General features: G+C 36.5%; 1 protein-coding gene across 1 annotated transcript in view; it reads left to right on the forward strand.

Moving 5' to 3' along the window:
* Positions 1-632: 632 nt before the first annotated feature.
* LOC144955870 (E3 SUMO-protein ligase RanBP2-like) overlaps positions 633-15,496 on the forward strand; it is a 159,830-nt gene continuing 144,966 nt past the window's right edge. Inside the window, 5 exon segments of the mRNA XM_078886100.1 lie at positions 633-804; positions 2,435-2,502; positions 4,620-4,733; positions 7,061-7,113; positions 12,221-12,267. Coding sequence (XP_078742226.1) covers positions 733-804; positions 2,435-2,502; positions 4,620-4,733; positions 7,061-7,113; positions 12,221-12,267 — 354 coding nt within the window. The 5' untranslated portion in view covers positions 633-732.

Here is a 15,496-nt window from a genome sequence, read left to right on the forward strand (position 1 = left end):
GCAAAGAACTTTCCGCCAAAGCTAAAAGACTCAGCTACCCATTCACTGCTAGGTGGACAAGGACTAGGAAATAAAATATGAATAATTTATTTTAGCATTTAATATGTAGCCTGTGCCTGTGCACATTGACTGCACCCCAACACGATAACGGTTGCGAAGGGGAATATAAGTCCCAACAATTAATGCTCATCGTCGTTTTGATGGCGTCAGCTGTATAGCGTCCCTCTCGCGGCCAGGCGGAGTTGTCGTAACAGTGAGATCGTGGGTTCGAACCTCCATCGCCGCGAAAATTTGAGTATGAGTGTGAGTTCATCGTAGAGGGCCGGCGGCCCGTTGATGGTCTTTGGATCGGTCTCCACCAACTTGTGGAGATCAAAAGGCTGGCTTCAATGGGAAATCCGTGCTGTATTTGAGATCTTGCAGAAAATTGTCAATTTGGCTTTTAAAGCTGTTTATGCTTGGCGCTATAACAATTTTTTCAGGCAGGCTATTCCACGTCTCAACAATTCTCTGACTAAATAATTTTTTTTCTCTATTGTCTTCTTGCACTTTTCTACCACTCACTATAGCAAGGATACAACAAACATCATCATAATGTTGTGCACCCTGAACCATTTCCCGGAAGTGAAACCATCTTCAGTTCTACTTTCTTTTTGCCCTTTTCAATATTGAAAATGGCGGCTTAGTAATCTATTCATGCTGTATCGATTTCATAAGATAAAGACCTGAATCATGTTTAAACGTAAACAAGATGTTGACAAACATGTTTTGTCAGTTCTGAACAGAAAGAGAGATGAAAAGGAGGTAAGTTATGTTTCATTTCTCACCACTTTTTCGTCTAACTCCAACCTCTCTCTACTCTCTCTCTCTCTCTCACTCTCTCTCTTTCTCTCTCTCTCTCTCTCTCTCTCTCTCTCTCTCTCTCTCTCTCTCTTTCATTTGCAACCCCTATTTCTTGATTTCTTCTTTAAGTTTCGCTTAGGCTTAAGCTTAACTTTATCCAGGTAGTTTGATATTTTTTCAAAGGTAAAAGTAAAAGGTAGGTGGCTATTCTCATCCTGAGTCCTGAACTGAGTCACAGTCTCTCTCTCTCTCTCTCTCTCTCTGCCCCAGAGAGAGAATGAGAGAGAGAGAGAGAGAGCGTGTCCATCCATTGCTTGTATTGCAGCAGCAAATCAGTTACCGTGTACGTAGATCCTGAGGCTAGGTGCCCGGTTACCATGCAGTAGAGAGACTGTAGTGTGTGTATGATGAGTATATGTATGAATCATGAAGAGAGAAGAAGAGAGAGAGAGAGGGGGGGGGGGGGTAAGATAACATGGTAGTGGTAGGTTGACTCTAATCACAAATTCAAATTTATCTGAACTGATTATTAAAAGTAAAAGGCTGCCTCTAATACTAATCAGTCTAATCTCATCCTGGGTTAGAATAGAGGTAGTGGCACCTTCTCGCTATTCTCACCCCTGTGTATTAACCAACAGTCCAACAGATAGGGTTAGCCTCGCCGTGCCCCTTCTCGATATTCTAACCTGATCATCATCACTCCAGTGACTGCTTACTTTTACTTTGTGGTACTACTGGACTTAAGGATGGTGAACATACATTTTAACATTTAGACTGGATGGGCTTGAGATATGGCTAGGGGAATCATGTTGGAAATCTCTATATATGGGAGTTAATCTCTCTCTCTCTCTCTCTCTCTCTCTCTCTCTCTCTCTCTCTCTCTCTCTCTCTCTCTCTCTCCTACTTTTAGTGGTACTGGACGTAAGGAGGGTGAACACACATGTCATGTATTTAACATTTAGACTGGATGGCTTGAGGTATGGGAATCATGTTGGAAATCTGTATACAGGAGTTAATCTCTCTCTCTCTCTCTCTCTCTCTCTCTCTCTCTCTCTCTCTCTCTCTCTCTCTCTCTCTTTCTTTCTTATCATATCATAGTGTCATCCCTTCCCCTTCCCATCTCACGGTAAAACGAAAGCTTTCTACTCGGTTTGCCAATACATGTAGGATTTGTCTCTCACTGGACCTAGGCTTATGACAAGACATCGGTTAGTGGATGTCTAATACCAAACTATAGATTCTCTATTTGGACAATTTAATCAGGCTATTTGCCGTCTGGCGGCCCAACTACTGCTTATGTTCTGCCTATAACACACACACACATGCAAAGGGGAAGTGGGGGGGGGGGGGGAGAAAGAAAAGTTCAAGGTCATAAGTTACCATGCACCAAGCTCAATGCCCCCTCGCCCGTCCCTCCCAAAGTAGTACAAGGTTACAGTGTATGTTACCGTGTATGTAGGTCCTGAGGCTAGGTGCCTGGTTACCGTGTAAGTATACACTTTGCATTTGCTTCTCTTCTAAATAACTTTTATATCATCTATTTAAGAGCAGATTAATGACGCCAAATTTTAATTAAATTTTTTTTTCACAGAGAAATGCTCAAGGATATCAAATAGCTAGACTGTATTTAGATATCAAGGAGTATGAGACCGCAAAAAAGTAAGTTTTTTGGTGTTTTTTTAAAACTTTTTTTTTTAGAGGGCAGGCAAGCTGTTCTGTCAGATAAAGATGTGGAAAAAAGTATGTGTGAATGTGAATAGGTGCCAGATAAATCAGAGTACCCCCCCCCCCCCCCCCTCACCTATAGATAGTATGAACTTGACGTCACTCATGTCTTTGTTATTGCTTTTTGACATATCTGCGTTTATGAGTAATTCTCACTAAACTGTATTAACCAGACTTTAAACGTTTAAGATTACACATAGTTTTGTGTGTTGGTCCGTTATACTTCCGGATGGCAATGTTGTGAGCTTCTTAGCCAAGCGTACACTGTTCTATCTTCTTCTTCAAGTACCAAGTCTGTGCCAGGCATCGGTGATCATGGTACGCCATTCATCTCTCTGATCAGATAACCTCAGAAAACTAATATTACTCTTCTCTTTCTTTGTCACCCAGCTGTTCAAACTATTCAAATTTTTTTTCTTGGTCTACCTTTACTCTTTTTACCTTCTATCTTTCCTGTGAGAGCAAGATGTTCAATACATTTATGTCGATTTAGGTGCCCTAAAAATTGCATTTGTCTTTTTCTTATTGTACGAATTAATAACCTTTTAGTTTCAGCTTGCTCTAATACATCTTCATTAGTTTTCTTCTCTGTCCATGAGATTCTTAACATCCTTCTAAGAAACTACATTTCTGCTGCCTCCAGTTTCTTTCTAATGTCTTCTGTAATTGTCCAGCTTTCACAGCCATATGATAATACTGACCATACATAGGTCTTCAAAACCTTATGTTTTGTTGTCATTGAGATATTGTGGTTTCTAAAAATTAGACTCATTTTATTAAAACTATCTTTAGCTATTGCAATTCTTTGTTTTATTTAGGTGCTACATCTACCATCTGAAGTTATTATGTATCCAAGATATTTAAATGTTTGAACTTGTTTTATAGTTTTTCCATTGCTTATTAAGTTGCATATTGGATTTCTTTCTCTCCTTGATACAACTGTGCATTCTGTCTTTTTTACATTTAAGTATAACCCCATACGTTCACTCTCTGTGACTACTTTATTTAGGAGTAATTGTAAATTTTCTTTTGAGTCTGAAATTAGTGCTGTGTCATCTGCATATCTTATATTGTTTATATTCTCACCATTGATCTTAATGCCTGGACTCCTAAAGTTCTAATAATTGTTTCGCTGTAGATATTGAAAAGGTCTGGTGACAAAACACATCCTTGTCTAACACCTCGTTTAATTTGTATACAGTTACTTAATTCTCCTTCAATCCTGACAGCTGCACTTTGTTTCCAATATAAGTTCCTAATAATTCTAAGATCTTTTCCTTCTATATCTAGTCCGTCAAGGATATTAAATAGCTCACAATGTCTAACTTTATCAAATGCCTTTGAGTAATCAATAAAGCAAATAAATAGGTCTTTCTGGACTTCAATACTATTCTATAGCTATAAAAAACTGCTTGGACTGAGGTGACAAATCGAATCGGTTGATTTTTTGGAATTTTTTCTTTCTGTTCTGTCTGACACTCTTTCATACACACCCTTTCAAAATGAAAAAAAAAATCCCAAAAAACATCGAATTTGTTATTTACCATGTACTTAAAGGGGGTCCGGATAGCTCAGTTGATAGAGCACTCGCTTCACAATCAAAGGGAACGAGATCGATCGCGGATGCAGTCGAGATTTTTTTCTGGCCCCCCCCCCCCCCCCACCTGTCCACCCAGCAGTGTTTGAGTAGCTGGGTCTGTTAGATCTGGTGGAAAGTTATTTGCAATAAACTAGCGTCCTATCTAAAGGCAAAGGGTAGCAAACAATTGCTATTGACCATTTCACACTATAGAAACTGGGATAAACTCCGGCTCCTTGGGCTAATGACTCTGTAGGACAACTTTTATTTAATGTGCTTTAAACTATCATTGTTTTTTTTTTAAATGCCTGTAAGTAGTCGATTACTCTCAATAATGTGTAATTTTGAAATTTAGATTGAATGAAGTTGAGAAAAACTTTAATGTTAATATTGTATCTTCACTTTCTTTGATTTTTCAATGTCACATATATGTTCAGTTTTCTGCATACACCAAATTTTGTTTACTTCATAGATATCTGGCAGGATTTCTGCGTGTGCGAGAAAACTCCCCGCAGGCCCACCAGATGATGGGTGAGATTAATGAGGCCCTGGGCCAGAGAGAGTTGGCTGTTGACAGCTACAAACGGTAAGCTACAGCTACTATTCTTTTCTCTACAATTTACCAGTCCTGCTTTATGATTCATTACAGTACTCTATACTTTTATACTTTTAGTATATACTATTATTTATAATATAGTATTACTTTTATTATTACTCACTACATATTGTTAGAAAAATACTGATTGACAGTGTACTCGCATTTTCAACTGGCATGGCGTATATCCGTTAATTTTAAACTTTTTACCGTGTAAGTAACAGTGAACATTTTTGTAATTGAATTACACCAATTTCAATGAACTTGGAAAGCTGTTGACATTATTATACTATAATATGCAATGGCCTGGTTCCATTTCTTACTTAGTTTGTGTTTGTGCAACTGTTAGTCAAACATCTCACGACCTTATTTCACTCTTGTTTGTATTTTCCGTTCACAGTTGCCGTGATTGTTATTGGTGCCTAATGTTGTGTTTTTCTATTTCTACTCTTTCCCAGACATTTATTTATTTATATATTTATTTATTTATTTGTTTGTTTGTTTGTTTGTCATTTATTATTATTATTTGGATGCTTACAGGTGAGGTGGCATCAAGCAAATTTCTAGGAGTGTGTAGTTATAAGGATTAAGTTATATTATGTCAATTGTGCATCCCTGATACTTTTGTTAAAATTTAATATTCGGGAGTGGAAGCTGTTTTAATGTTAAATGCTGTAAACATGTCTGATGTCTGCGTCTTATTCGAATCATAAAGTAGAATAGCAGCTTCTATTTAATTGACGGCGACGACGAATCATGTGGATGTCTCGTGTTTTCGAAATGTCCACATCATTTGTCTTTGTAAATTGATATGAAGCTTGTATTCCATGTTATCATTGTTATTTATTGCATTGAGCTTACTTGACCTTTTGTATATATAGCGCAATATCCATTCACTAAACATACTCAAAGCGCTTTACAAAGGGTCCCTAACCTACAGCACTACGAGACATGACGCCTGTCAGGCGATATTACATTCTTTTCCAACAGGGACAATGCTGTTAATGGTGAGCTACTCATTTTACGGTACAGTGAGAGAAAATGAGTAAAGAGCAGGGGTGAAAGTTCGCCGGAAAAATCCGGCATGGCCGGATTTTTATTTTTGAAAAAGAGGTCTCGCCGTTTTTTTTTTTTGTCTGGCCGGAATTCGAAAATGAAAAAAACCGGCATTTATATAATTAACCGCACTTCTGTTTTTTCCTCTTATTGGTAGTTGCAGGATTTTTTTTTCTGAGCACCTGCCTTTGCAGGATTAATATAATTGAGTAACTTTCACCCATGGTAAAGAGCCTTTTCCAAGGACTCAATTTTGCGCCGAGCGAGGCCCGAATGCAGGACCTTCCGATTCGAAAGCGAGTGTCATACCGCACTTCAAGCATTATCTTATGCCATGCATTGAAATGTGTCGTCTTGTAAAATTTGAAATGTTGATTTGCAATGGCAGACAACTCTTAAAAGGTGTCACATGAATTTGATGTCAGGAAATTGGTGTCATATGTTTGTGTTTTCATTTTGGCAAGGCCTTTGATACGACAGTACGAGAATTCACCTTCAGTCTCACTGGCCTTTGAAAATGGAGGTTCACTGTACATTGCTTATTGTTTATCTTGTACCATTTTGAATTTTGAATTAGTTTGATCTAATGAATATGTGATATTTTCTCTGATCTAATGAATATATGACATTTTCTCTAATCTTATGAATATGTGATATTTTCTCTGATCTTATGAAAGTGTGATATTTTCTCTAATCTTATGAAAGTGTGATATTTTCTCTGATCTTATGAATATGTGATATTTTCTCTGATCTTATGAATATGTGATATTTTCTCTGATCTTATGAATATGTGATATTTTCTCTGATCTTATGAATATGTGATATTTTCTCTGATCTTATGAATATGTGACATTTTCTCTGATCTTATGAATATGTGATATTTTCTCTGATCTTATGAAAGTGTGATATTTTCTCTGATCTTATGAATATGTGATATTTTCTCTGATCTTATGAATATGTGATATTTTCTCTGATCTTATGAATATGTGATATTTTCTCTGATCTTATGAAAGTGTGATATTTTCTCAGATCTTATGAATATGTGATATTTTCTCTGATCTTATGAATATGTGATATTTTCTCTGATCTTATGAATTATGTGATATTTTCTCTGATCTTATGAATATGTGATATTTTATCCGATCTTATGAATATGTGATATTTTCTCTGATCTTATGAATATGTGATATTTTCTCTGATCTTATGAATATGTGATATTTTCTCTGATCTTATGAATATGTGACATTTTCTCTTTAACGCAGGGCTCTGGACCTCGGAGGATTTGGCAGCTCAAACAGACAACTTGTATTAAAGAGTGAGTGACTCCTGTATCTCAACTCATTATAGCTGTATAAAAGTAAAAGGAGATGCTTTCCCAGTCATTGTTGTAGGTGCCTGGGTCGGGTTCCTGACCTCCCATAGTTGGCAGAGAAGCACTTACTGTGTCTTCTATCCCCCTATATCTGTTTTCCAACATGCTTTCTGTCTTTGTCTTGACTTGGAATTTGATTACTTGGTTTTGTCCTGGCTGGGAGGGAAATAGTCAAATGTATGTTAGAGTTTTGGGAGATGATATTTTTTGTCTTGTAAATTATATCTCTGTCATGCACTATATTGTTTTGTTTACATATTATATATGATGTGTGAACATTTGAGTGTATCCCTGTTAGTTAGGCACGGTGGAAAATAGCTTGCATTTTAGTTGTAGAGTACATTGCTCTCATCGACAGTCGGTCACGAGGTCATACTACCTGGTGAGCAGGGGTCAACGAGCTACTGCCAGTACCGTCCAAATTCCATCAAAATGATCAAATGTAATCATTTGTAATTCATTTGCGTTATAATCTTTAACTATTGTTATGTATTATATTATTTCTCTGACACTTCATCTTTATTCTCATATGATTACTGTTTCTATGGGATAGATGTACGTCATGTTACAATGAAAACAAAAGACCTCATATTTCAAATACTCATAAGTACACATATACTAAATTGAATCAAGAAATAACACATTTAGACAAACACCACCCCCCTCTAAATCCATACATAATACAGGGATAATACTGAACTTTTCACCCTACAAAAATATTCAGTGCGATTTTTCTGAAACTCATGCAATGTGGTTTTGATTAACAACTTGTCAGGTCAAATTCCCCACCAACCAGTAGAATAACAAGTCTCTGACCACTGTTATCATACTAAAATCTGAGAAAGTCATCAAGTAATCATCACGATACTTCACGCTGTTGGTAACAACACAAATAATATGATGCAGGCAATGTTATAGCCATATTTCTGTCATACTCTGAAAAAAATGCCATTTTAACAAATTTGGCCAGAAAACTTGTCCTTCAAATATTGATCAACTAAAATAACCCTCACCTTGTCAAAAACTCTCAAACCTGAGACTTCCTTGTGGTTTTAAGTTTGAGAGTTTTAGTTAAGATGAAGTCTCAGGTTTTAGAGTTTTTGACAAGATGAGGATCATTTTATTCGATTGATATTCATTGAAGAACGAGTTTTCTGGCCAAAATTTAATTATTTTTCACAGAGTACAGAAGAGTTGAAGAGATGCAAACATTAAGAACATCGTGGGATTGAGATCCATTTATATCGTAATACAGTATGTGTATTCACACAACCAATGACCAGTACAATGTAGTAATGATAATATAATAGTATAGTGCAGTCGAATGCTAGTACAGGGACTATAATGATATTATAATATTATAATATTATGTGTGGCCAACTTTCATGACCAGCCCAGTTTATACAGACATTTTTCACTCTCTGATTTTAGCCAGTTTTTGTCTTAATGTGAGGATAGTTGTGGATAGCGACATTTTGGTTGACAGTAGATGATGCTGGCGGTGGTGGTAGCAACAACGTATGTGATGCTGGTGGTTTAGGGACGGTAGCAGTACTGGTGCTGCTGAAAATTATGGTAATGCTGTCGTCGGGGCTAATAATACTTGTGACCATTATCATCTATTAGAGATGTTAATGCTTGTGACGTATTCGGAAAAACCCCTGACACGTTTCATTTTTTAAAATTTGGCCAGAAAACTCGTCCTTTAAGTATCGATCATTTAATTAATGACCCTGTTCATTCCAACTCCAGGTTCGAGAGTTTTTGATGTGATGAGAACACGTTTTCTGGCCAAATTTTTAAAAATGTGTGTTTTTTTTAATGTACGGGCTGTGTGATCGTGTTGTTGATGTATGGTGTAGTGTATGGGTTGGAGCGATAGTGACGTCAGTAGTAGTAGTGATAGAGGCACGGGGATTGGGGGTGGTGATGGTGACGATACTAGTTGTACGGGGGATGGTGGTGCTGGTGGTGGTCATGATGAAGACGACAGTGGGCGTCAATAACACAGTGAGGTTAAATGATCGGGAACACCACATTGTGAATTTAAAGTACATTAGAACTAATGTATGTCCTTCAATCTTCATTTGATATGACTGGTGTCAATGACTTTCTACTATATTAAAACAACTATATTCATGGCATCACCATTTAAAACCTATAATAATCGAAATCTTCATACTTACTCATAATGAAGTTTATTATTTTTATGTAATCATACCACAATTTTTAAGCAAATAATCTTTGACGAACATTTCGCAGTAATTAAATTAAAAATTACGTATGCCAATCACTGGTACTCAGTCGAGCCACTCTACGAAACGAAACTAAACTATGTGTTATAATTATCGCATGACCCTACAATTTTAACAGTTAATGGAGTTGTGGTTAGAATTTACAATTCTTTTTATTCTATATCTGTGGGTATATTAGATGACGTGTAACAATGGAGAGAAAATGAGGGAAAAGAACAATCATAAGTCACTTATTACGTTTGTTCGCCGGCAGTGACTTTAACCTCGCTGACCCCTGGTCTGGCACTGTGCGGCGTGATGAATCACGCAGGTAGCATGAAAACTAAAAGGAACGATATGTGGTAAAACGAACAGCCGTGTAGGACCCATGCTTGTGTCTGGATGAGACTTTTAGGTGATCTCAAACTAAGTACTTTGACAGTGTGCTCTTGGAATCTACATCTGTTCCCTATTTGAACCAATTCCCCTTTGTCTTAATTTTCTTTGGGTGCTTTAATTATTATTCTAGAACTTTTTACTATCCCAATTTCTTCCTTTTTACTGGTGCTGATATGACCTTAATGTGTTGCAATCGCTGTAAAACCCTTAAAAACAAACATTGTAGGTGCAAGTGCATGGGTTTTACCTTATAGCCATCCTGCAGAGCCATAAGCCCAGGAATATATCGTCATTTCTCTAGTGTTAAATGAACACAACTTGATACATCTTTGGGTAGGATGTATTTTATTCGAAAAACTTTCAGAGTTTGACATAGACCAAACGTTATGCACCCTTTTTTATGGGTTTTGGAGACTGTTATTACTTTTTGTATTACAGCATGGTGTGGAAATGCCAGTATTTGCGACATTAAGAAAATTGATCGGATAATTGATAAAGCCAGGCGTTATACTCACCCAATTTCCAATATGGAAGAACTGTTCAAGAGATTTTGTCTTAAGTAAAATGGAGAAAGTTATGGAGGATGGCGATCACCCCCTTCACAAATATATTAAGTTCTCCATGAGGAGCCGTCGCCTTTTATCTATAAAAACAAAGACAACACGTCACCTAAATTCATTTTTGCCACATGGTGTTCAAATTTTTTACGCGCAACTGTGGTTTAAATTAAATACTATTTTTAAAATACACACACAAGTTCGGACTAAAGGCCAGAGGTATGGGCTATCTCAATTTATCAGATTAATATATAAAGTGTCGCTTTGGTTCTTGGTTGTATATTTTTTACATTTTTGTGCATTTGCATATATTATATATGTATACATTGTCGCCATAGATTCTCAACTTTGTGTTTATACATTTTTATGCATGCCACGTCAGTAAACGAATTTCCATTTTTTTGGATGAATAAAGTATATATTATATTATTAAATTATTATATTACTAAAAAGTCAAAGCACTTTCCACTAAATTCAACTGACCTAGCTACCCAATCACTGCTTGATAGACAATAGGGTGTGGAAGATCAATGCTGGATCCTATGCGTACGAGGCGATGGATCTAACTCTATCAACTGAGTTTTTCGAATCCTGTAGGGTTGGACATCGGCTAACGGTTGATTGTTATGTATAGAGTTGTATTGGTTATTTACGTATGGTGGGTTGTGAATGTACGACTTTGTGGCCTTGTGGTCCTGGTTCGAATCTCACTTTGAGTGGTGCAAAGGTGAGTTCTTTGGAATGACTCTTAGCTGTCATTTATCTCACTGCATTCATGTGTTAAATGAGAACATTTCATGTGTTAAATGAGAACATTTCATGTGTTAAATGAGAACATTTCATGTGTTAAATGAGAACATTTCATGTGTTAAATGAGAACATTTCATGTGTTAAATGAGAACATTTCATGTGTTAAATGAGAACATTTCATGTGTTAAATGAGAACATTTCATGTGTTAAATGAGAACATTTCATGTGTTAAATGAGACCTTGGCTTGATAGTTGTAATGTCTTTGTGAAAAAAGAAAGTTTAAGAGGGCCGTGTGAGTCTTGTCCTGTGTGTTAAGTGTTTGCTGTTTGCATGCATTGCCTTTCAAAGCATTTGGTACCCTTTTTTAAAATTAATTATAATTGACATTTTGTCCTTTGGTTACCACATTGCTGTACTTTACTGTGTTCATGTTTACCTAGGTAGAGAGAGAGAAATTTTAAAATGTGGTTGTCCTCGTGTTTGTTCTGTCCACATCTTTCACAACCACCATTTAGCTTTTGAAGCATTATTTACTGGGTGGGGTTCCTGACCTCCCATAGTGGGCAGGGAGGTACTTACTGTGTCTTCTATCCCCTTATATCTGTTTTCCAACTAGCTTTCTGTCTTTGTCTTGGAATGAGATTACTTGGTTTTGTCCTGGCCCTGACCGTATACCCTTGGTGAGAGGGAAACAGTCAAATGTATAGTTAGTTTTGGGAGATAATATTTTTTTCCTTGTAAATCATCTCTGTTATGCACTGTATTATATTTTCTTTATATTATATATGATTTGTAAAACATTTGGGTGTATTCCTCTTAGTGGGACCTGTGCTTGTGTCTGGATGAGACTTTTAGGTGATCTCAAACTAAGTACTTTGATAGTGTACTCTTTGAATCTATATCTGTTCCCTATTTGAACCAGTTCTCCTTTGTCGTACCTTTTCTTAGGTGATCTAATTGTAATTCTAGAACTTTTAACTTTCCCATTTTCTTCCTTTTTACTGGCGCTGATATGACCTTTATGTGTTGCAAGTGCCGTAAAACCCTTAAAAACAAAAACTTTAAGACATTAATACTCAAATTCTCTTTCCTCTCTCTCTTTTATACAGTTTGTGAATTGTATTGTGATCTTGGAACAGATGACCAAAGAATGAAGGTGAGTTGATATTTATTTGTAAATAGACAGTCTATTTCTTCAACTCTACAGTTTTATATCTGGCAGCTGAGTGGATTTCTTTTGGACATCCCATAGTTGGCAAGAAGGCTACTTGCTCTGTTGTCCTTTATCCCTTAAGTCTGTTTTCCAACTTGCTTTCTGTTTTTGTCTTGGAATGAGATTACCTAGTTTTTTCCTAGCCTTGGCTGGGAGGGAAACGAATGGATCGTTATAGTTTTGGGAATCTTTTCTTTGTAAATCATCTCTCTGATATGTGTCTGGCTGGGGATCCTGACCTCCCATAGTGGGCGGGGAGGTACATGCCGTGTCTTCTATCCCCCCATACCCATTTTCCAATTGTTTCCTGTCATTGTCTTGAAATGAGATTATTTAGTTTTGTCCTGATCCTTGCCGGAGCTCCTTGGCTTGGAGGGAAACAGTCGAATGTATAGTTATAGTTTTGGAAATCTTTTCTTTGTAAATCATCTCTCCGATTTGTGTTGTTACAATTTTTGTTTTGAATATGAAATGATTTATAAACATTGGAGTGTGTTCATCTTAGTTGAATCCTGTGCTTATGTCAGGATGAGACTTTAAGGTGATCTCAAACTTAGTACACTGATGGTGTGCTCTTGGAATCTACATCTGTTCCCTATTTGAACCATTCACCCATGCCTTACTATTTTTCTTGTCTGCTTTCAATTGTCAATATCAAATTTTTTGACTTTCCCATTTTTTTTCCTTTTTACCCGTGCTGAAATAACTTAAGTGTGTTGCAAGCGTTGTAAAATCCTTCCAAACAAAACAATCTATCTAGCAGGTGTGCCATTGCCATTTGATTCATGTGTCTCTTTCTTTAGATTTATATGTTGAAAATAGTCAAGATTTTATACAGAGTTTAAGGAAGGCATTTAGGGGTTTACAGCTTCTTAAAACTTCAATAATGATAATAAAAATAATAATAATAATTAAAATAATAATGATAATAATAATAATAGTGATAATAATAATAATGATAATAGTAATAATAATAATAATAATGATAATAGTAATAATAATAATAATGATAATAGTAATAATAATAATAATGATAATAATAATAATGATAATAGTAATAATAATAATAATGATAATAATAATAATGATAATAATATAATATATTTATATAGGGCACATTAATCCACTAACAAGTTCTCTATGGCGCTTTACAATCACTCAGACTTTCTAGACTAGCATTCACACTCACACATACACATCCGTACACCCACAAACGCAAACTCATTACATACACATTACTACCCTAAATTAAAACATAAAGCATATTAATTGTCGAAAAACGTTCTTCTAGATAATTTGGTTTTCCATTTTCTTAAAATAATTCAGTGTTTTTGTTTTTATTGCTGCATGGATGAGTTGGTCCAGCATCGGCTGTTTACACGTGTGTCAAATGATTATTGGATCGATTCCCAAAAGAGAACACTGTATTTCTTCATATATGATCTCATTTCTAATGAATGTAGACCTGGAAATTCTCAGTCAATTCACTGAAATCAGTCAAGTCGTCAAATTCAAATATTTTTAAAAAGGAAAGAAAGAAATGAAGAAAGAAAGAATTCATGAATCGTGCTCGAGTGACCGTAAAGTAAAAAGGAATGTTCCACAGTGATACGCATAGCTTATGGGCCGTTTATATTAAGGATGGATATATTGCCAAGGCTAAGCGACGCTTTTTAGAATTGCCATGTCTGAACACACCCCAGTGTATTTTCACACAGTCTTCGTGAAATTATCTTTTCACTTTCCAAACCTGTCGTGATCCCAATGGTAGCCAATTTTAACTGAGCCGCTGAGCGATAAATTTCACTGTTTCGTCTAAGCCAAAATTGACCACATTTACTTGGTAGAACCTAAAAGTATGAAAAAGTTTAATGCGAAAGCCGGAAGTGCGTTATGAAGACACCTTCAAATCGAAAGTTATATGATTGCTACAACACAGCGTCATATTTTCGACTCTGAGCGTTACTTCAATCGCCTCACATCAGGCTGACCACCTGATACCTGATACCCTTGCTCTCGGGAAAAACGTAATTGACCGTGACACGATAGGTATGCAAGCCGGACGTTGGCGTGGCATGCGCGTGTGGTGCATCACTGTGATGCAATTCTTTGCTTTGAAAACCCCTCTTTTGCCCCCTTCCCCCCACCAAACCTTCAGAACAATTCATTTTATTTTCATTATTCATGTTATCACCACGTTCAGATTTGTTTCTGTGTAATTTTTATTGTTTCTTGGTTTTCAACTTGGAAAATAATATTAGTTAAAATACGACTGCTTATCGCTCTTGGAATGATATCAAATTTGATGTGAGTGATGTGATTAATTTAATTAATAACTCTGGTTTGGATCCATGAAGTTTTATTTTTTTTCGTGATTCCCTATTTTGAAGTCTTTGTTTTTAATATAAGTTTTAGAATAAGTTCGCGATATGAGCGATTTAGGGATAAATGTTAAATATTCACATTTGTGCTCAAATGTATTATCTCAATGTGTTCTCGGGGGAGGTGGGTAGGGGGGCCTGTGACAGGCTTGGAATGCGAAATGCTATCATGGACAATTTGGTATAGGGTGTTCAGTTGTGTGAATTTAGCATTGATTTCCCCAGCCATGTTAATAAATTGCATGTGTGTTTGCATGTTTCTTCCACAACAGCTTCTAATAAGGCCCCTCTGACTTCCGCAGTCAAATACTTGTGACAGTGGTTGCCGACAAAGGCCCGACTATGATAGGCTTGGGGTGTTATCTTGTGTCTGGCTAAAATCGCATCCAGACTCGAGCAGATTGGGCCAGATCTTGAACTGAGGGTTTCAAATCCTAATGCATTATAACTTCTTTTTTTTTGTACGCTAGTTCGAATCTATGTCTGTCCCTTTCTGTACGACTAAGGATCAAGCACGTTTTTGTGTTTTTCTGTTGTTTTTTCAAATCCCGTCTATGACGCCAATTCTTTCCAAATATTTTCAAACTCAGCGCTCAGAGTCGAAAATATGACGCTGTGCTGTAGACAGAACCCAGTTACACAAGACACAAGAAAACATCGATAATTATCTCCACTTTTTTAGAACACACTTCACAAACATGATCATTCCAAAACAACACATACTGGAGCACCATTGCGTTCCATTCATGGCCAGATTTGGGTTTGGTCTTGGGCTCCATGGAGAGCAAGGC

This window comes from Berghia stephanieae, chromosome 10, assembly GCF_034508935.2.
Source record: "Berghia stephanieae isolate SIO BIC M18660-M18661 chromosome 10, UCSD_Bste_1.3, whole genome shotgun sequence".
In the NCBI taxonomy this organism is placed as follows: domain Eukaryota; kingdom Metazoa; phylum Mollusca; class Gastropoda; order Nudibranchia; family Aeolidiidae; genus Berghia; species Berghia stephanieae.